General features: G+C 41.0%; 1 protein-coding gene across 3 annotated transcripts in view; it reads right to left on the reverse strand.

Moving 5' to 3' along the window:
* The window catches only part of FNDC3B (fibronectin type III domain containing 3B), a 364,617-nt gene that overhangs the window by 58,189 nt on the left and 284,846 nt on the right, over positions 1-21,582 (reverse strand). For all 3 annotated transcript variants that reach the window (XM_003894828.5, XM_031663575.1, XM_003894829.4), the window contains 6 exons: positions 15,158-15,282; positions 13,518-13,692; positions 10,782-10,868; positions 8,863-9,001; positions 4,856-4,927; positions 1,342-1,460 (listed from right to left, as the gene is read on the reverse strand). In XM_003894828.5, coding sequence (XP_003894877.1) covers positions 1,342-1,460; positions 4,856-4,927; positions 8,863-9,001; positions 10,782-10,868; positions 13,518-13,692; positions 15,158-15,282 — 717 coding nt within the window. The remainder of the gene's footprint in view (positions 1-1,341; positions 1,461-4,855; positions 4,928-8,862; positions 9,002-10,781; positions 10,869-13,517; positions 13,693-15,157; positions 15,283-21,582) is intronic.

The raw sequence follows: 21,582 nt of genomic DNA on the forward strand, positions 1-21,582 counted from the left end.
AATTGATTCTGACATTAACCAGCAGGCACTGTTAACGCTAAAATAAGTAGGCCTTTATTTTGCAGGATCTGGTTGTGTAAGGCTAGTGATATGGAAGCTGACCTGATTCCTGAGACAGGAGAAAATCAGGTAGAGCTATACAGCTCAGCCACATTCAATTTTCTCCCTGAGAAGTGGCACAGAGGAAATGACCTCTATGCATTTGAGCAGTTCAGACTCAGTGCCACCTTGTGTAGTGCCTCACACATAGGAAGTACCACTGATAATCTCAGCTTTGATTTGGATTTACTCCACCCTGGGAGGCACTCCAGAAAGCTTCGGCACTGTATAAAGATGGTCCAGCTGGACCTTCTCCTCACAGGGAGTGTCTACATGGGCAGTCTAGATGTCCTAGTACCATCCTTGGGGGCAAAAGAAAGTAAACACAAAAACTGATGTTGCAAGTGGGTTGACTAGAAAAATTAGGCATTCAAACAGCAGGTATTCTCTTGAAAAGTCAACCCAGCACAGGGCTGTAAGCCACCATCTCTCCTTCTCTTTCATTCTAAATTATTAGTGGTTTCAAATCATAATGTTAAATATCTCTACAGTGAAAGTATCTTTTGGCATCTCATTTCTCACTCAGTTTTCTGAGTGTTAAGTTAAAACCATTTAGATAACAATTATTTCATTTCTAGAGTACTCCATGTATATTTATTAGGTTGTTTTGAGCCTATGAGAGTACAATGTGGTTGAAACTAAGACTCCTTGCATGTTAACTGGTTAGTCTAAGGTCATATAAATAGTAGAAACAAAAGAATGGATCTTGCCTACAGATGTGTACGTTGGGTACCACAAAACTTAAGGAGGTGCCATTCAGCTCAGTCATCATGGATTTACATTGTTTTTACAACAACTTTCCAGCAGATGGCAGTAAAGTACCTTGAGGAAGGTACGTCTCAAATTCTTAAAATTGATAGACGTGATAACAGCACAGGTCTTATCTTTTCACTAGATATTCTATAGTTTTTTAATCATTGCAATAACCGAGGTCTCCTTTATTTAGTCGATACAAATTCCAGATAATTTTCAACCATCACAGGTGATTACGTCAAAGACTTCTGAGAAACAAGTGAGTGACAAATGTACCTGAAAATACCACAATTCAGTAGGGAATCATTTAGGCCTATCTTATACTTTTAAAGAGCAATTCAAAAAGCTCTATTTTTCATTTCCTGACTTGATACTATCAGGTTGCATTACCAAGATACATTGTTTAAACTGCAATTTGATTCTGATGTTACAGACAGCTGGTCTGAATTTGATCAAAGAGGTTTACTTTTATATGGAAACAAAACCAACCTGGCTGTGTCCACCAGTACTGATGCAGCATGCTCGGAGTTTGTACAAAGTGCCTGGTTTCAAGTGGGTGAAGGTGTATTCGGTAGCCGACCCGCTGTAGGCCACTTCCCACTGATTCGCTGTAAAACAAGACTTATGCATGACTTTATGCCTCTTGTAAAAAATGTAGTATATCAGCCATTGCTGACAAGAAAAAGCTCTGTTTTCAGGAAAACCAATATCTTCTTTTTCTTTTTAAATAGCCAGAAAGCTCTTCCTTTTTATTTTACAAAGTTAAATACCAAAATAACATGGAGTCATTTTTAACACTTAGTGTTGCTGGCTAGACTACCTATTATCACCACGATTACATTGGCTATGAGGTTTGGATGTGGGAAACCATAATGAAACGTGCAGTTGGCATGGAAGGAGTGGTAGGAGACACAGAACAGGGGTGGGCAAGCTATGAAATGCTCCTGGTGTGAGGAGGCCTCAGGGGCAGCCAGGCACGGGGCTACTTCTTGGCCACGAGGCTTCTGGCAAGTCTGGGGCAGCATGCAAGAATTTCTCCCTGTTCTTATCTGCCTGGAGGTCAAACATACTGAAATCCTCTTTTAAAAACTGGGTCTTCTGACTGCCTTCATGGAGCCCCACTTAAAAGACAAAAATTACAGGCGGTGGCTCACGCCTGTAATCCCAGCACTTTGGGAGGCCAAGGCAGGTGGATCACCTGAGGTCAGGAGTTCGAGACCAGCCTGGCTAACCTGGCAAAACCCCGTCTTACTAAAAATACAAAAATCAGCCAGGTGTGGTGGCGGGCACCTGTAATCCCAGCTACTCGGGAGGCTGAGGCAAGAAAATCACTTGAACTCAGGAGGCGGAGCTTGCAGTGAGCCAAGATCGCGCCACTGCACTCCAACCTGAGCGACAGAGCAAGACTGCGTCTCAAAAAAAAAAAAAAAAAAAAAAGGCAAAAATGCCTAGCAGGGTGACAAAGACCAAACGTGGCATGACCCAAGTGATCTGACCACTCTGCAGAACTGAAGAGAGAAACAGTCACCAGGAGTCTGGGTGCCCCCTGAGGCTGATGCCGTTGGAAGCAAGACCACCCAGGGCTGCCTCGGCCGCCTGCCTGACTCACAAATCTGGGCCACCAGGAGGCTCTTCACTCCTCTGCTTTATTCCCTTTCATGCTGTGTTTCCAGCTGACCACTTTACAAAAGCCTTTTACTACATGAAGTTGTTTTAGGAGAAATGCTTTTACACTATTCCCTGGTATTTTAAGTAGAGTAACTTCCACAAATTCCCCCAGCAGTTTATTAGTTTAGATTCATGATAGAGTCACATGCACTAAGGCCAGATGAAAAAAGGGAATAGTAAAGGCAACTATCCTGATATTACAGGTCGAAAAAACCTGTACTGAAAAGGTGACTGGGAGCAAAGATTACTGAAAAGATTCACTCACTCACTCAGTCATGCAGTGGCAAAGTTGTTAACTGTAAGTCTAGAATGGCCCCTACTTTTGATTTGATTTGTCATCAGTAGCTAAAGGGAGCCATGAGAATTCAAAACATACTTAAATATTCATAAGGAGCCATTGGCATACACATGACTTCTATCCTAGGTGGGTTTTTCTAATGAAGAAAAGCTAAACCAGGTTTTTCTTCTTCTTCTTTTTTTCTTCTTCCAAGACAGGGTCTTGCTCTGTTGCCCAGGCTTAAGTGCAGTGGTGTGATCTCAGCTCACTGCAACCTCTGCCTTCTGGATTCCAACGATTCTCCTGCCTCTGCCTCTCGAGGAACTGGAATTACAGGCGCATGCCACCACACCCAGCTAATTTTTGCATTTTTTCTAGTAGAGACAGGGTTTCCCCATGTCGGCCAGGTTGGTCTCGAACTCCTGACCTCGTGATCCACCCACCTCAGCCTCCCAAAGTGCTGGGATTACAGGTATGAGCCACCACGCCAGGCAGTTCTAAACCAGGTTTTTAGCACAAAATATGATTTTATGTTTAGAACAGCTGTGCTCATCTCAAAAGAATTCTCATGTTTTCAGCTTAAAATAGGACCCAATAGATTTAAAAACAAAAAAAATTCCAGGTGGTTCTCATGGTACAGAATAAAAAGCTAGCCACACATCAGCACTGCTGTAAAAGTTATATCAATCCTGTCTGTTTTAGGCATAAGCAGTGCCATTTTTTTAAAAAAAACTAATGGTTAGAGGAATTATTACAGTGGTGAGATGATATGTCATTTAAAAAGTTTTAAAGACTATACTTTTCTCTATTAAAGTCTAATGAACGAAAGAAAACCTCAGAATTTTTAAAAAGGCACTAAGGAATTTTATTTCTAACATTTGTCCCATGTTAATCCACCCAGTATAAATAGTAATAAATAAATAATCTGAAGTAAAATGACAATGAGGTAGGAAAGAAATTTTCTAAACTTGTTATAAAAGTGAGACTCTTGTCACTAGCCCACAACACTACATATTTCATGCACGGGAATTTGTAGATTACTCAACCCACTCCTTCACTATCTCCACCTCACTATTCCTGCTGATTGCCTCTGATACTTCCTTTGCTTATAAGATTTTTTTTTTTTTTTTTTAAGATGGAGTCTCACTCTGTCACCAGGCTGGAGTGCAGTGGTGCAATCTCGGCTAACTGCAACTTCCGCCTCCGGGGTTCAAGCAATTCTCCTGCCTCAGCCTCCCAAGTAGCTGGGACTACAGGCGCACGCCACCACACCCAGCTAATTTTTGTATTTTTAGTAGAGACAGGGGTTTCACCACATTGGCCAGGATAGTCTCGATCTCTTGACGTCATGATCCATCCACCTCGGCCTCCTAAGATGCTGGGATTAGAATGTGAGCCACCGCTCCCGGCTGCTTATAAGAATTTCCAGAAAACATATGGCAAGTTAGGAGATGAAAACACTAAATTTATCCAATTAATTAGGAATTCTAGTTGAAAAAAAGACATAGAAGCTGAGTGTGGTGATTCATGCCTATAATCCCAGCACTTTGGGAGGCAGAGGTGGGAGGATTGCTTAAGGCCAGGAGTTTGAGACCAGCCTAGATAACATAGTGAGACCCCATCACTATGAAAAATGTATTCTTCCTCATCTTCTGAGGCGGAAGAATCACTTAAGCCCAGGAGTTTGAGACTGCAGTGGGCCATGTTTGTGCCACTGCCCTCCAGCCTGGGTGACAGAGTGAGACCATGTCTCAAAAAACAAAACAAAAACAAACCAAACCAAAGAAACAAAAGCAAAAGATCAACCAAACAAAACACCAATGAAAAAGATACAGAAAAAATTTTAAATAACACAAATGTAAGTTTCAAGCAGACTCTGATCTCTGGTGCTGTGTTTGAAATAGAAAAACGGCCAATATGTGATTAAAGTTTGTTTACTGTAATAATAGTTCTATCTTTAGAATTAATGGTTGCTTGCTATTACTATAAAGATGTTTACTATATCAGAAAATAGAGCTTGCTACTGGCTTTGAATAAAACAATTGCCAAAAAGTTCACCTTCAGAATTTCCATCAGTAATCTCTAGCAAGTACTTGAGGATTTCTGAACCACCATTGTCCTTAGGAGGATCTGGAAAATAACCAAATGTCTTATTAGCAATAAAAGGATATTGATTTTTATCGGTAAACATCATCAGGACTCATAAAATCACATACCATTATATTATCTTAATGCTAGACTTGACCAAAAGGCAAAATAATTTATTTCACCAACTCCACTGTTTAAAAAAAAAAGAAAAAAAACAAAAAACAAAAAACCAGGAATCTCTGAATACTATCAGATTATTCAAAGTTCTTAAATCTAGAAATGTCAAAGAGCATTCATGTAGTGAAATATGAACCAAAAACTCGGTACAAACTGATCAAGTTGTTGAATTTACTTGAAGGTGCTCTTTAATATATTTGATGATTTTTATATCAGATGATATGTTCATATTTCTTATTTTATTCTTTTTATTTCACTTATTTTATCAGTGATCAGATTTTTTTTTTTTCCCCCTCTGAGATGAGTCTTGCTCTGTTGCCTAGGCTGGAGTGCAATGGCTCCATCTCGGCTCACGGCAACCCTTCCTGGGTTCAAGTGAGTATCCTGCCTCAGCCTCCCGAGTAGCTGGGATTACAGGCACCCACCACTATGCCTGGCTAATTTTTTTTTGTATTTTGAGTAGAGTCAGGGTTTCACCACGTTAGGATGGTCTTGAACTCCAGACCTCAGGTGATCCACTCGCCTCGGCCTCCCAAAGTGCTGGGATTACAGGCATGAGCCACCGCGCCCAGCCGACCAGATTCTTTTGAGTGATGGAAAGGAACGGAAAGAGAAGTACAAAATTTATTGACAAAATAAATAAAATATCCAAATGGAATACGTCCATTCTAGCACAGTTTCCTACCAAGCAAACTTTACATCCCAGGTGAATGTGGTATGAAACCAGAGGTGTGGATCAATGAGTGCCAGTGCACCAGCAGATAGCCTGAGAAAGAAGGTTCTGGCTTATTACTAGAGCCCTAGGTGCCTTGGGTATATAGACTACCCATAACTCTGTGCCTGCAGGAATTTTACTTTCTGAGCAGAAAAACACTTTCTTTGCAGCCTAATTTTGCAAAACTATAAAGAATGTACCTTTATATTGTCTGTCTGCCGTCTCGATATTCTTAGACATAACGGAGATTTTTCTAAAAAACCTTAAGTTTTACTTATATATAAATGTAGAATATTCACTTCCCCTCTCCTTCACCTGATTTCCATTAATGTATATATATTTTAGTAGATATTTACAATAATAATTATAAAGGTAAATATTATAGCATATAGCTGTTGTGTTGACAGAACTTTCTGAGGTTCTTTGAGAGAAAAGCTCTATGGTCTGGCTAAAAGCACATCTAAATTTTTATCATTTCTCTGAATTCTATCCATCTTTCGGGGAAACAGAAATCCTAATAATTCTATCTCACAATTATTAGGTAACTTGAAACAGTTAATATGTCTCAGTGGTTGGTGTAATAATGTTTTAAATTCTCCTTATATTACTTGGCTGCAAGGTAAAATTTTATTGAAGATTTCAACTTTTTTTTGCCTATTAGTTAATATTTTTATGACATTAGTAAAAATGATATGCATAACACTTTTACATATTAATTATCAACCTTCTAACTGTATTCATTTTATTGAAATAATCCACACAGCAGAGGTGAGGCACAGTATCCTTTTACCAGACAACCTCAAACTCCTTATGAACTTTAATACTAAAATTTCCCAAACACCAATGAAAACAAAACTATCCCTAATTCATTGCAACTTAAACATTCTGTATGCCAAAGTTTACTTAATAAACCTAAATTTTGAAATTTATTTTCAATATTAACTTTATAAACCAAATTTTTCTCTTAAGTATTGCTAATTTTTTAAGGATGAACTATTGAAGAATGAACGATGCATGCAGAGATTACTACATTCAAATCAATGCCTCAAAAATACAGGAGAAAAGGTATGTAATACAGGAAAATCATAAAGTAAATGAGATACTCTTAAAAATCATCCATTTTGGCCATACTGCCCAAGGTAATTTATAGATTCAATGCCATCCCCATCAAGCTACCAATGAGTTTCTTCACAGAATTGGAAAAAACTGCTTTAAAGTTCATATGGAACCAAAAAAGAGCCCGCATCTCCAAGACAATCCTAAGTCAAAAGAACAAAGCTGGAGGCATCACGCTACCTGACTTCAAACTATACTACAAGGCTACAGTAACCAAAACAGCATGGTACTGGTACCAAAACAGAGATATAGACCAATGGAACAGAACAGAGTCCTCAGAAATAATACCACACATCTACAGCCATCTGATCTTTGACAAACCTGAGAGAAACAAGAAATGGGGAAAGGATTCCCTATTTAATAAATGGTGCTGGGAAAATTGGCTAGCCATAAGTAGAAAGCTGAAACTGGATCCTTTCCTTACTCCTTATACGAAAATTAATTCAAGATGGATTAGAGACTTAAATGTTAGACCTAATACCATAAAAATCCTAGAGGAAAACCTAGGTAGTACCATTCAGGACATAGGCATGGGCAAAGACTTCATGTCTAAAACACCAAAAGCAACGGCAGCAAAAGCTAAAATTGACAAATGGGATCTAATTAAACTAAAGAGCTTCTGCACAGCAAAAGAAACTACCATCAGAGTGAACAGGCAACCTACAGAATGGGAGAAAATTTTTGCAATCTACTCATCTGACAAAGGGCTAATATCCAGAACCTACAAAGAACTCAAACAAATTTACAAGAAAAAAACAAACAACCCCATCAAAAAGTGGGCAAAGGATATGAATAGACATTTCTCAAAAGAAGACATTCATACAGCCAACAAACACATGAAAAAGTGCTCATCATCACTGGCCATCAGAGAAATGCAAATCAAAACCACAATGAGATACCATCTCACACCAGTTAGAATGGCGATCATTAAAAAGTCAGGAAACAACAGATGCTGGAGAGGATGTGGAGAAATAGGAACACTTTTACACTGTTGGTGGGATTGTAAACTAGTTCAACCATTATGGAAAACAGTATGGCGATTCCTCAAGGATCTAGAACTAGATGTACCATATGACCCAGCCATCCCATTACTGGGGATATACCCAAAGGATTATAAATTATGCTGCTATAAAGACACATGCACACGTATGTTTTTGCAGCACTATTCACAATAGCAAAGACTTGGAATCAACCCAAATGTCCATCAGTGACAGATTGGATTAAGAAAATGTGGCACATATACACCATGGAATACTATGCAGCCATAAAAAAGGATGAGTTTGTGTCCTTTGTAGGGACATGGATGCAGCTGGAATCCATCATTCTTAGCAAACTATCACAAGAACAGAAAACCAAACACCGCATGTTCTCACTCATAGGTGGGAACTGAACAATGAGATCACTTGGACTCGGGAAGGGGAACATCACACACCGGGGCCTATCATGGGGAGGGGGGAGGGGGGAGGGATTGCATTGGGAGTTATACCTGATGTAAATGACGAGTTGATGGGTGCAGCACACCAACAAGGCACAAGTATACATATGTAACAAACCTGCACGTTATGCACATGTACCCTACAACTTACAGTATAATAATAATAAATAAATTAAAAAAAAAAAAAAAAAAAAAAATTGGTAATCTTTGGAGAATGCTAGACCACCAACTGTGTATTCTGAAAACCAGTAATAAAGAGAAAGAATCAACCAAAAAAAAAAAAAAAAAAATCATCCATTTTAATTTCCACTAAAATTTAATTGTCCTTTATGATTACATTTTAACGAAACTGTCCATTCCAATTTGTAGACTTCTCAGGATGTTTCTCACACATATATTCCGAATGTAGAAAACTTCTGCAAATAATATTATCCATAATTTTTTTGGCTTGTCACTACTAAAATTAATCATTTTAAAAAAATATATCCAAAGAAAAAAAAATACAGCAGCAGCAGCAGCAGCAGTAAAACATACCCCATTTGACACTAAAGCCATGAGATGTAACTGGGCCTTTGACAAGTGGTCTGGTAGGAGGTCCAGGCCTGTCAGGACTCGTCGTACAAACAAGAACTTCGCTTGGACAGCTTTTTCCTTCCGTATTAGAAGCAGTCAGCTAGAACACAACCAAGGAAACGTTAACATGCTTTAGTTATCAGGGATCACTAAATTAATGGTCACTTTTTAACATGGTGAGATGAAGGCACCCATAAACTCAGACAGACACACATTTTTTTCTCTTTTAAACTCAAGTATCGATTTAACAGTATTTATATTATAAATCATTTACTGTATAGTTGGTTATTAACAATTAAAAATAAAACCAGCTGGGCATGGTGGCTCATGCCTGTAATCCCAGCACTTTGGGAGGCTGAAGTGGGTGGATCACCTGAGGTCAGGAATTCGAGACCAGCCTGACCAACATGGAGAAACCTCGTCTCTACTAAAAATACAAAATTAGCCGGGCATGGTGGTGCATGCCTGTAATCCCAGCTACTCAGGAGGCTGAGGCAGGAGAATCCCTTGAACCTGGGAGGCAGAGGTTGCGGTGAGCCAAGATCATGCCATTGCACTCCAGCCCAGGCAACAACAGCGAAACCCTGTCTCAAAAAATAAAAAAATAAAAATAAAATAAAACCATAAGGTGGGTTTTAAAGATATTTTTACCCTTTCAAAAAGACATAATAAAACAAGTATGTCATCACCTGATTTGTATTGTTTCGTGAAAGGAAAATGTGGGGTGAGTGGGGACATAAAAATAGACCCACTTTTTAAAGAGTAGGGCAATGCCACCTTGTGGAGAAATGTTAGCAGTATAGCTATGTTCTCATAGCCAGCATCAATAATAAGGGTTTTTAAAAATGTTAAAAATTATCATTTCCTTCAAATAGTCACATACTGCACTTGATAATTTGGCAACTATTTATTGAGTGATTGCTACGTGCCAAATAACAGCATTTGGTCCACCACTTAGAGAAGAATGTGTGGAATCAGAAGACAATCCTATCTTCCAAAATACACACTTGTCATACTAGAAAATATGGTGCTGCAGAACATTGTTTTGATCTCTTAGTGATTATAAAGTCGTATTCACTTTTTTGGCTACTACACATAGTCCTATAGTAATGTTAATGGTGGCTGTTAATGACCAAAGACAGCCCAGGTCGGGAGGGGGTGGGTCATGGAAGAGAAAATTAAAAACAAGTGAGGAAAAATAAATGGGCTGAAGAGCAAAGAGAAGGCTGATTGAAAAGAAAAAGGTATGGAGTGCAGGTGAGTGACAGGTACACTCCAGCATCTGGTATGCCTCTTCCCAGGCAAGGGCACCTGGCCATGCTGCAAACGCAATTTATTACAGCACATGATGACAATTTTTATGCTCACAAACTGGTTTTAAAATTAAAGCATGGGCCAGGCGCAGTGGCTCACGCCTGTAATCCCAGCACTTTGGGAGGTCGAGGCGGGCAGATCATGAGGTCAGGAGATTGAGACCAGCCTGGCCAACATGGTGAAACCCCTGTCTCAACTAAAAATACAAAAAAAAAAAAAAAAAAAAAATTAGCCGGGCCTAGTGGCGCATGCCTATAGTCCCAGGTACTCGGAGGCTGAGGCAGGAGAATTGCTTAAACCCGGGAGGCAGAGGTTGCAGGGAGCTGAGATCGTGCCACTGCACTCTAGCCTGAGTGACAGAGAAAGACTCCATCTCAAATAAATAAATAAATAAATAAATAAATAAATAAATAAAGCATGGTGTGCACTTTATAAATGTTACTTTCAAAATGTAAAGTGCTGTCAACTTCAGTTTTTAACCTGTAGAGACAATCTGACATGGTAAATGGTGAAATAGAAAACAGTTTCATTTTTAAGCAGTTCAGGCAGCAAAATGACTGACTCACCCTGAATTTATACTGTGTGCTTCTTTTGAGATTTTTCACAGTACAGGTTAAATCCTCTCCAGTGTATTTTGGGTGGAAAAGGTTATCCTGAAAAGGCAAAGCCAGGAAGAAACATCAGTATCAAAAATTCTGGGCATTAAATACCTTTGAATATAGGATTTTTATACTGCCTTTCCCTACCATCAGCAGCAACTGGCCAGAGGTCTGGTACTTTTGCAAAAGAGAAAAATCAGAAGCCCAGAGTATTGTGGATAGCACTTGAGTTTTAAATAAAAATTTATCTCCATCACGCTGTAATTTTTCCTGGGTCTGGTCAAATTTATTGTGACAAATGAGTTAAGTACTTTTTGAAAATACATTTAACATTTTTAATGTTGTCATGAAAAAAGTCCTTTGTACTGAGGTCCTCACTATCAAGCTACAATGTGCTATGCAGTAACGTGTGGCTGAGCTTCCTGACCACACAGTGCCCTCTTCTGGCCAAGGGAGAAAGGACAGCTTAGATGGGAAAGGGCATAATCCTTTAGGAGGGCAAACATCCCACTAAAAGTTGAATTCAGGGAACTCATTCAATAGTTCTGTCTCTATCATTCTATCATTCACTCATTAAAATGCTACTTAGCACCTTCTCTGTGTCTGGTTGTCCTCTAGGCTCTAAGGATTCAGCACTGCTCAAGAACAGAAAAGGCCTTGCCACAAGAAGTTCACATTCCAGTGGGAGAAGACAATACAGAAAAACTACTACATATGTCACGTAGTGTTAAGTGCTATGACAAAAACTAAAGCTAGGTAGGAGAATACAATGGTGGAACTAGTGAGGGCTTTCTACAGCTGCTGGAGGTAAATATGGCAGCCATATGTGGCTCTTTGAATTTAAGTTTATTACAATTAAAAACTCAGTACTGACTGGGCGTGGTGGCTCACAACTGTAATCCCAGCGCTTTGGGAGGCCAAGGTGGGCAGATCATCTGAGGTTGGGAGTACGAGACCAGTCCGACCAACATGGAGAAACCCTGTCTCTACTAAAAATACAAAATTAGCCAGGCGTGGTGGCGCGTGCCTGCAATCCCAGCTACTCAGGAGGCTGAGGCAGGAGAATCACTTGAACCTGGGAGGCAGAGGTTGTGGAGAGCCGAGATTGCACCACTGCACTCCAGCCTGGGCAACAAGAGCGAAACTCCATCTCAAAACAAACAAGCAAACAAACCCTCCATACTATAGGCCAACAAGCCTTATGTCAGGTGCTCGAGAGTTGCATGTGTGTAAGTGCCACCATACTGGATGGCACAAATTATAAAATATTTCCATCATTGCAGAAAGTTCTATTGGGTGGTGCTGTTCTACAGGGTGATCAGGGAAGGACTGTCCAAAGAAATGACATATGAGAATAGACCTGAAGAAAATGAGGGAAGGGAGTCAAAGACATCTGGAAGGACATTCTGGCCAGAAGGCAGAACTGCAAAGGCCTTGAGGCCAGAGCACACCTGGTGTGTTTAAAGAACAGACTAGAGGCTGGCTGGGCGTGGTGTAATCCCAACACTTTGGGAGGCTAAGGAGATCACGAGGCCAGGAGATCAAGACCATCCTGGCTAACACAGTGAAATCCCGTCTCTACTAAAAATACAAAAAAAAAAAAAAAAAATTAGCCAGGCATGGTGGCAGGTGCCTGTAGTCCTAGCCACTCGGGAAGCTGAGGAGAATGGCGTGAACCTGGGAGGTGGAGCTTGCAGTGAGCCAAGATTGCGCCACTGCACTCCAGCCTGGGTGACACAGCAAGACTTCATCTCAAAAAAAAGAACAGACTAAAGGCTGATAAGACTACAGTGGAAGGAACGAGGAAAGTAATGGAGAACCCAATCACACAGGACCCGGTGGGCACTGTAAGAGCTCTAGGGATTTTACTGTGAAAAAGAGGGGAAGGCACTGAGACAGGAAGGATTCTGAGCAGGGCGCTGACATGATCTATTTGTATTTTACAAGATCATGTTCTCCACCCAGGCTTTGCATGGAGAACAGGCTGTAGCCTAGTAAAGATGAAGTTAGGAATATTAAGAGGCTATAATCCAATAACAATATCTTGTTACTGCAACAATCCAGGGGTGAGATGAGCGCCTCATAAAAGGGTAGTAGCTGTGGAGATGATTAAAAAAAATGGTTAATTTCTAAGGAAGATTCAAAAGGATCTTCTGTCTGATTATATATGGGTCAAGGATGACTCCAAGAGTTTTTGTTTCCCCAGCTACAAGAATGGAAATGTCATTTACAGAGATGGGAAAGAACAGGCTGCTGTTGGTAGTGGTGGTGACAGAGGTAGAAATTAAGAGTTTGGTTTTGGGCTGGGCGTGGTGGCTCATGCCTGTAATCCCAGCACTTTGGGAGGCCGAGGAGGGCAGATTACGAGGTCAGGAGATCGAGACCATCCTGGCTAACACAGCGAAACCCTGTCTCTACTAAAAATACAAAAAATTAGCTGGGCATGGTGGTGGACGCCTGTAGTCCCAGCTACTCTGGAGGCTGAGGCAGGAGAATGGTGTGAACCTGGGAGGTGGAGATTGCAGTGAGCCAAGATTGGGCCACTGTACTCCAGCCTAGGCGACAGAGCGAGACTCCGTCTCAAAAAAAACAAAAGAGTTTAGTTTTGAACTTATGCAGTTAATCTCATTTCATGGTGCCCTGTAGTTATAACAATACTGACTTGTACAAAATACAGAGAGGTATAAAATCTGTAAAACTCACATTTTCATCCTCCTGAATTTCCAAGGTATAGGTGATCACTTCCTCAGGTGAACAGCCTTCTGGCTTACTCCACTGCAACGTGACCCATGTGATACCAGCTCGAACCAGCCTTGGTGCAGAAGGCATCTGAGGGATATTTCCTAATGTGTAGCATACCACCTCTTGGCTGTAACCACTGTAGAGAAAGAAAGTGAGGCACGCAGTTAGAAGCATGTGAACAGGCTTGGCACTTTAAAAGAGGAAGGCTCAGCCTGCATACTACCCAACTCAGCCTAGCAGGTAGAGTAAGCAAAGCCAGGCAAGGATGCTGTGTGTGATATTCCCTATAACCACCTTCAGCTTCCCCATCCCCCCACCCCATGATCTTCTACTAGACACACACATCAAGTCACAAGACAATATACAGCTGGCCTTCTGTATCCTTGGGTTCCGCATCTTGAGTCCACATGAATGAAGTGATGTGTGGGCATTATATTGGATATTACAAGCAAGTTAAAGAAGATTTAAGGAGGGAAGGATGTGTGGAGGTTATATGCAAAGACTAAGCCATTTTATATCAGGGACTGGGGCATCCATAGATTTTGGTATCCATGGCAGGGAGGTGGGGAAAGTCCTGAAACCAATCCCCTGTGGAAACTGAAGGACAATGGTACTTAAGAATTCATTTTCCCCCTCAAAAGCACTGGACAGAAGGCATAGCACAGTGCAATGTCTATCAAGGTATAGGTCAAGAAGCCTTCAAATCAATATGAGCAACAAATATTTGTTGATGAAATAATGTTTTACCAATATATACAGTGCTGTTTTTTGAAAGTTGGTGGATGCTTCCAATTCATTTAAAAATTCTTGAACCATATAGGCTTTTTATCGGTATGACTTGCAACCAGGGAACTCTAAAACTATAATGGCTACCATGGTGGAGGAGGCAGGTCTGTAAAACTTTGTGATGTTAAAAAGAGGTTCTTTACGCTGGAAAGAAGGTTGGGGACCACTGATGTGCAAAGCCTTTAAAAAGATTTCAACAAGCAGTGAATGAAAGAAAAAGATTTTTCCCTTAATCAAGAGTTTCCCCGCAAGTGCAATTGAAATGTAGCCTTTTCAAAGCCTCTTTAATCAATTGATACCTTACAGTACACCCATTCTTGCCTTTCTCATACAGGCTACAGGCCTGCAGGGGCCTCCAAGAAAGTCCAGGTTTTCTCCAATTCTATATCTGCCCTGGGCTTGACAACAATGGCCAGCCCAGCATCTCTTTCTTTGTACCAGGAGACACTCACGTAATTGAAAAAGGGCAATTGAATCAAGAGCTCGCTAAAGTGATAAAAGAAAAAGGCATGTTATCTAAAAAAATAAAGCTCCAAGAGGAATTCCTTTCAAAATCTGTACTGCTACCTTCACCTTGGTTCTTAGAGACCCCTAGTGGGGCCTTCGCCATACAGCTTGCAAGACTGCAGAGGCCATAGTGGCATTCACCAGCTTGAAGGAGGCCTTCTCTCCTCTGATTAGGATTCCATCTTGGAAAACCTCCAGTTGATTTAGTGTGGAGGCAGCAGGATTCCTCATGCCTTCCAGTGATGCAAAAGAAGGCTCAAGATCACCATCCAAAGGCTGAAGGGCAAGAGGACAAAGAAATATCATACCTGGTGCCAATGTCGTTTCGAGCGGCCAGCCTGAATGTGTACCCCATTGCCGGACAAAGCTTTGTCAACTTGCAGTGCTTCTGGCTCCCGAAGAAGCACTGTCTGAAACCACTGTTTCTTTTTCCCTAAAAATAAACAACGAAACAATGCATATACTTCAAAAAAAAAAAAAAAACAGATAATCCTAAATAAATGAAAGAGCATCTTGAACATCTTGAATAAATGTTTAATTTCCTAGTTTGAATGAACAAAAACAATAGAACCTTATAGGGAAGTGCCCATGTAGCACATAAAGCACTCTAGGATGAAATCTCATCTTTAACATAAAGGCACTACAGAAAATTCTGTAATTGAGACAGGTAATTTACTACACCTGTGGTATATCTAAAGTGATTTTTTTTGGTTAACAAGATTAAAAAAGGTCCTTTCAGGCATAAGACGATGCTCCAGTTAACGATCACAATTTCCAAGATCCTCTTCCTTACTTGGATTGGCCGAAAATGCCCAGCCTGATCAACCAAGAATCTGACTGCATCCACAGAGGGGTCACAGGCTCTGAAAATACACAGCCTTTCCCAGTAACTTCTGAGCGCCTAAAGACCCATCTCTGCAGCTGAGTGTGCCATACAAGGCCCTCTCCAGCTGTATCTCTCCTGCCATGCAGTGGCCTCCAATACCTTCACGAGTACATTCTAGTGATGGTGAGTTGTTTCTTCACTGATCGCTGATACTGGTCACGAACCTTTGAATCATTTTGTCCATGTCTACTTTGCTCGTAACAGTGCTTTGGACAAACTGAGAGCTCAATCAATGCTTGCAGAGTGGAAGTGAATGGTAAGTACTTGGAACACTGGTTGAATTAATCTATGTATATTACAGTCACTCTAAGTTTCTTGTCAGGCTAAAAATGTATTTTGAATGCCTTCCTAGCCTTACATGATACTTCAAATTCCTTGAAGTACAAATAAAACACTTTAGTAGGGTCTCATAACAGGCCCAACAAGTAAGAAAAAAGCCTAACTGCCCTATGCCATACTCAGAGGCATGTAACACTCTTATCAGCAGTTTGTTAGAACACTTCCTACACATAACCCCCATTATCTTACTATCTTATCCATGTTCATGCAAAAGAAAACCATATGCTAACATTGAATGGATCTTAACATTCTAACTGGATAGGCCCAGGGCCTTGAACAATCTGTTGGAAGTTCTCTATTTATTTTACAAAAAAACAAAGCAACCACATGTTTTACATAAACAAATTTATGTAATTTTGTTACATTTGTTCAGCAGGCCTTCAAATACCACTAAAACACATTCCAGGTGATGCTTTAATTAAAAATAAAATGAACACACCACTAGCTTGAAAGTCACTACGGTGAACACAATAAAAACAAACACACCACATTCATCCTCCTCAAATGAACCCCTGTCCCACCCACCTCCTCGAGCCAGGTAGCACCTTTCCCCATGGAAAAGAGTGGAAGATCTAACAGTCTTTAAGATTGAAAGTTCATTTTATCAAGGGTTCAAGGTGCATTCAGATGCAGCTTGGCGGCCGAGTTGGGGGAGTGCAGTGAGTAAAACCTGACATTTCTCAGGTGCTTCTTGAGTGAACTCACTATGTGGCTGGCATGTCACGCCCTTATGCTTACTTCAACCTTGAGTGTTGAGGTTGAGGAAGATGATTTATTCATATGCACACACTTGCATAATTAAACTCAGCATCCGATTACACTCTATGGGAGCCCTGGTATGTGTCGTATCCATTTCAGGCTGTGGCATGATCTACCTTCTCTCCTCCTCTATTTCTGAACTCAGAGTAAACAGTGCAAGAAAGGCACATCCTGCCATGGCGGAAGCTCTCGTCTCTTCCAAACCCCGTGTTGGCTCCCCTTCAATGCCTCATTTTTCCTATTTCTTTATTTGGTCTCCTTTCCCCTTTACTTGTGCTTAGAACTGTAGCCAGTAAAACAAGTCAGTCTGTTTCTTACTAGGTTAATTTGCTTTAATACAGTAGAAACCAGACTGTGGCTCAAATGAGAAAAAGAGTTGGGGGACTTCAAAGGGCAGAAATGAATTTTAAGAGAGCCAGAGCACTCAGGCTCACTAAAGAATTAGGAGAAGGGGCACTGTGTGACCTTCAGGACATTTTCCTATATTGCTAACATTTTTAAAAATTCTACTTGTGAAAAAAGTAAAAATGTGAGGGAGTAATATAAGTAAATGTGAAGTAGGAGTAATAAGCTGAAGAAATCTGGCCAGGTGCAGTGGCTCACGCCTGTAATCCCAACACTTTGGGAGGCTGAGGTGGGCATATCACGAGGTCAGGAGTTCGAGACCAGCCTGGCCAACATGGTGAAACCCCATCTCTACTAAAAACACAAAAATTAGCCAGGCATGGTGATGTGCACCCGTAATCCCAGCTACTTGGGAGGCTGAGGCAGGAGAATCGTTGGAACCCAGGAGGCAGAGGTTGCAGTGAGCTGAGATGGCGCCAGTGCACTATAGCCTGGGCGACACGGCAAGACTCCATCTCAAAAACAAACAAACAAAAAAGAAATCTTGGAGTCAGGAACAATTGTTAGAATCAGGAACAACCGCTAAATAAACTCCAACCCATAGAGACAAAGCATGCCAAATTTTCTATCATAACAACTTCCAGGATGTACTACTATGTGCATAAACTTAGGGACACCTAGAAAGATCCAGAGTTGTTAAAACCTTGGAATTAAGTTTTGGAAGCATCGTCTGTAGAGTCTGTAGAGGTAAGAATAGAAATATTTGACAGTTAAAGAATTAAGGCTTATTGATGAATTTTTAGAAGTCATTGAGAATAAAACAAAAACAAGGGAAAGCAGGTTAAAATATTTCAGACATGAGAGAAGTTTTGAATAAAAGAACATATTCATGTATAACATGAAGTTTAATATAAGAGGCATATCTCAGCCAGGTGCGGTGGCTCACGCCTATAATCCCGCAATTTGGGAGGCCGAGGTGGGTGGATCACTTGAGGTCAGGAGTTTGAAACCAGCCTGGCCAACATGGTGAAACTCCATCTCTACTAAAAACCCCGTCTCTACTAAAGACATTAGCCGGGCGTGGTGGTAGACACCTATAATTCCAGCTACTTGGGAGGCTGAGGCAGGAGAATCACTTGAACCCAGGAGGCAGAGGTTGCAATGAGTCGAGATCACGCCACTGCACTCCAGTCTGGGCAACAGCAAGATTCTGTCTCTAAAATAAAATAAAATACAGTAAAATGCATTATCTGGAAAGAAAAAAATTAATGTTCACAAGTCACTGCAGTACAAAAGTGATCTGCAGCTGAGAAGTTAACAAGTGAACCGGAGAAGGCCACTGGCTCCAGTGATCCGATGCCAGCATGCTGGTCTGTCTACTGCACCAGGCTCTCGGATGGCTCTGGAGCTTAAGCATGAGAGTAGAGTAAGTCCGTGTTCAAAGGGATAGAAGATTTGGAGAATCTGTTCATAAAACAAGACGGGTCCCAGGTTGCAAATAGCATTTATAAACAAAATATTTTCCTGTTCTTGTTGACAGAAATGGAGTTAAAAAAGAAAAGAGCTAATGCTTTAGAGGACTGAAAGATTCACATGAACTGACAGGAGTGATAAAGTGAATGTTTATCATTGTTTATCAGAAGTTAAATACATCCAAACCATTACTGCCAGTGGAGTTTTAGAGATAGTAAATGACAACTTTCATATTTTATAGGCTGTTTAGCTCCCAGAGATTTTCAGAGATTATAACCTATGGCACCTTCCCTCCTTTAAAAAATCTAATTTAGACTACACAGGATTACTGAGATACACTGACTTGACTTTGGAAACTTAGTTTTTAATACTTTAAATTCAGCCTTGTTCAAAGTTCCCTACTAAAACATGGCTGTAATAGAAATGGGTAACATCCTGACACTTTTCAGATCTGTTGTCATCAATGAGCTGGTCAAACACAGGCAGCAGGGACAGCCATGACCTAGGCCACTTGTGGTATGTCACACAGAAGAGAGTAAGAGCTTTCAGTGGGGCTGCCAGGGCCTGCAAGTCAGCTGGTCTGCAGGAGAGGGCTGAGGGAAGAGATTCCTAGCTGCACTCCACTTGTCTGCGCGTTGGTGGGTCAGGTTCGCAGCATGTAAGCGGTCAGAATCAGAACCTCCAAGGTGAGACTGGGGTTCTTGTTCTTGGTGGGGGATAGAAAAGATACTTCGCCTGAATTAGAGAAACTGGTCAGAGCGAACACCATTGGTCATTCTGGAACAGACCTAGCCACTGGGCTACTGACCTCACTGGACACGAACCAATATAACCCCAGCCAGTTCCAGCCTAACTTTCTACTGTCAGTGTCTATGAGCCAAAAAAGGGCAGATTTTCAGGGTTCACTGGCTTGTTTCCATTTTGCAATCCTGGGCATGCCCAAATGCTTGTTTCTGCAGCTCAGCCCAAGTTCATTCAAGGGCAAGGTTAATCTTTACTAGAATGTGAAGAAATCTTGGAGTACAAACCAACTGTGTGCAGGTAAACCTCGAGGTGCTCAATCTGGCGCAGGAGGACGCATTGCAAACGTGGGTTGTTTCCTTTCCCAAGCTGAGTGTTCCTCTTCACACTCAACCTAATTCACAGTTGTTGCTTATCTATCTTCATTCCACACCCAGACCTAGCCTAAGAGCACCAATTCATCAACCCGGGGTAATGTTTTCCAACCAGGGACCAGGGTGTTTGTCTACCACTTCTGGTCAAAAATGCTCTCCAGGAAAGACTTGGCTCGCCAGTAAGTCGACTCATATTCACAGCATGCATCAGATCAGCCTTTCCCAAGCCTGGGATCGCAGCTTTGCCTCTTTCTCCTTTCTAATCATCGAACAAAAATACATTGTGTATTATTCACATTCTAGACACCACTGGATCGTCTTACTCTGTTCCGTCCAGTGTGCCTTGTGCAGCCCTGTGCCCTGATACCATACTCTTACCACAGAGTTCACCTGCCCTAAACTGGACACCTTATTTATCTGAACCTGGGCAAGTGCCTCTTTCATTCTGAGATTGACATACTAAAGGAAGTCATCACCTTTTGGGGGAAGACCCAGCCTAATAACCATTAGAATACTACATACTCTATCAGCATCTGCCTCCGCTTTGATTCATCCTCATCCTCACTCACTTTTTAGAAGGGTCACGCATTTTTGGTTTCAAGTCCTAATAATAATGGGAGTCTAGATGTTGTTCTTGTTCCTACAGGGTCCTGCTAAATTCTGAAGAATGGGAATAACCTCCAACTTTTTGCCAGACTATGAAAGGCCCCAATCACAGAAAAACAGGGGCAAGAGAAGGGAGCTTGGAGAGTATATAAAAAGCACTATGTGGCTACACAGCAGAGAATGATCAACCCCTGAAAACATTTCCAAGATACGATCATAATCTCAGAGACAAAGACTTTTTCTTTTTCCCCCACAAGGGAGAAATATTGTTCCCAAATATTCTTTTTTTTTTTTTTTTTTTTTTTTTTTTTTGAGAGACAAGGTATCTTACTCTGTTGTTCAGGCTAGAGCGCAGTGGTGCAAACAGACCATAGCTCACTGTAGCCTCAAACTGCTGGGTTCAAGGGATTCTCCTCTCTCAGCCTCCTGAGTAGCTAGGATTACCGGCATACACCACCACACCTGGATAAATTTTCCATTTTTTTCTTTTTGGTACAGATGGGGTCTATGTTGCCCAAGCTGATCTCGAACCCCTGGCCTCAAGCTGTCCTTCCACCCAACCTAGGCTTTCCCAAAGTGCTGGGATCATAGGTGTGAGTTACCATGTCCAGCTCTGCCATTCTCTAAAATGAAATTTGGGGATAAATTTTAAATAGAAAGTAGTTTAAATATTTTAAGGAACATCTTTATTTTTTCTTTTACCTCCTTACTACCTACTTTAATATTTTTCCATTTCTTTCAAATTTGTAGTTAAAAGATGAAAACTGTTAAAGATTTTAAATACATTTATATTCCCTGAAAAAAAAAAAAACTAAAACTAAAACACTTTGCTGCACTATCGTGAGTCACCTGAGGGAACAGAACACACGATCCTGCTTTTCAAGTACAACTGAGGCAGAGACATTAACTGGAGATAAACAGTCTGTTTGGGTTCCCTGCCCTTATCACTAAGGCGGCGGACAGAATGATCTCTTCCATTTGCTAACTGAGAAGATTGGTATTTGAGAGCCACTGAGGCACGTCTCACCGGCTGGCTGAGTAGCACTGGTTATGAGGTATGAGGCCCAGACTGTCACTGCATTTCTGGGTGCACATTTTTCCCTCCTCTACCCATCTCCAGAAGACTCAGTAAAGAATCAGGGATAGGAAAAAAGAGTACTTTAAAAGTATATGACCTTATATCTAACAGTCTTAGGGTATGGTACCTAAA

This window comes from Papio anubis, chromosome 2 (assembly GCF_008728515.1).
Source record: "Papio anubis isolate 15944 chromosome 2, Panubis1.0, whole genome shotgun sequence".
NCBI classification, from domain to species: domain Eukaryota; kingdom Metazoa; phylum Chordata; class Mammalia; order Primates; family Cercopithecidae; genus Papio; species Papio anubis.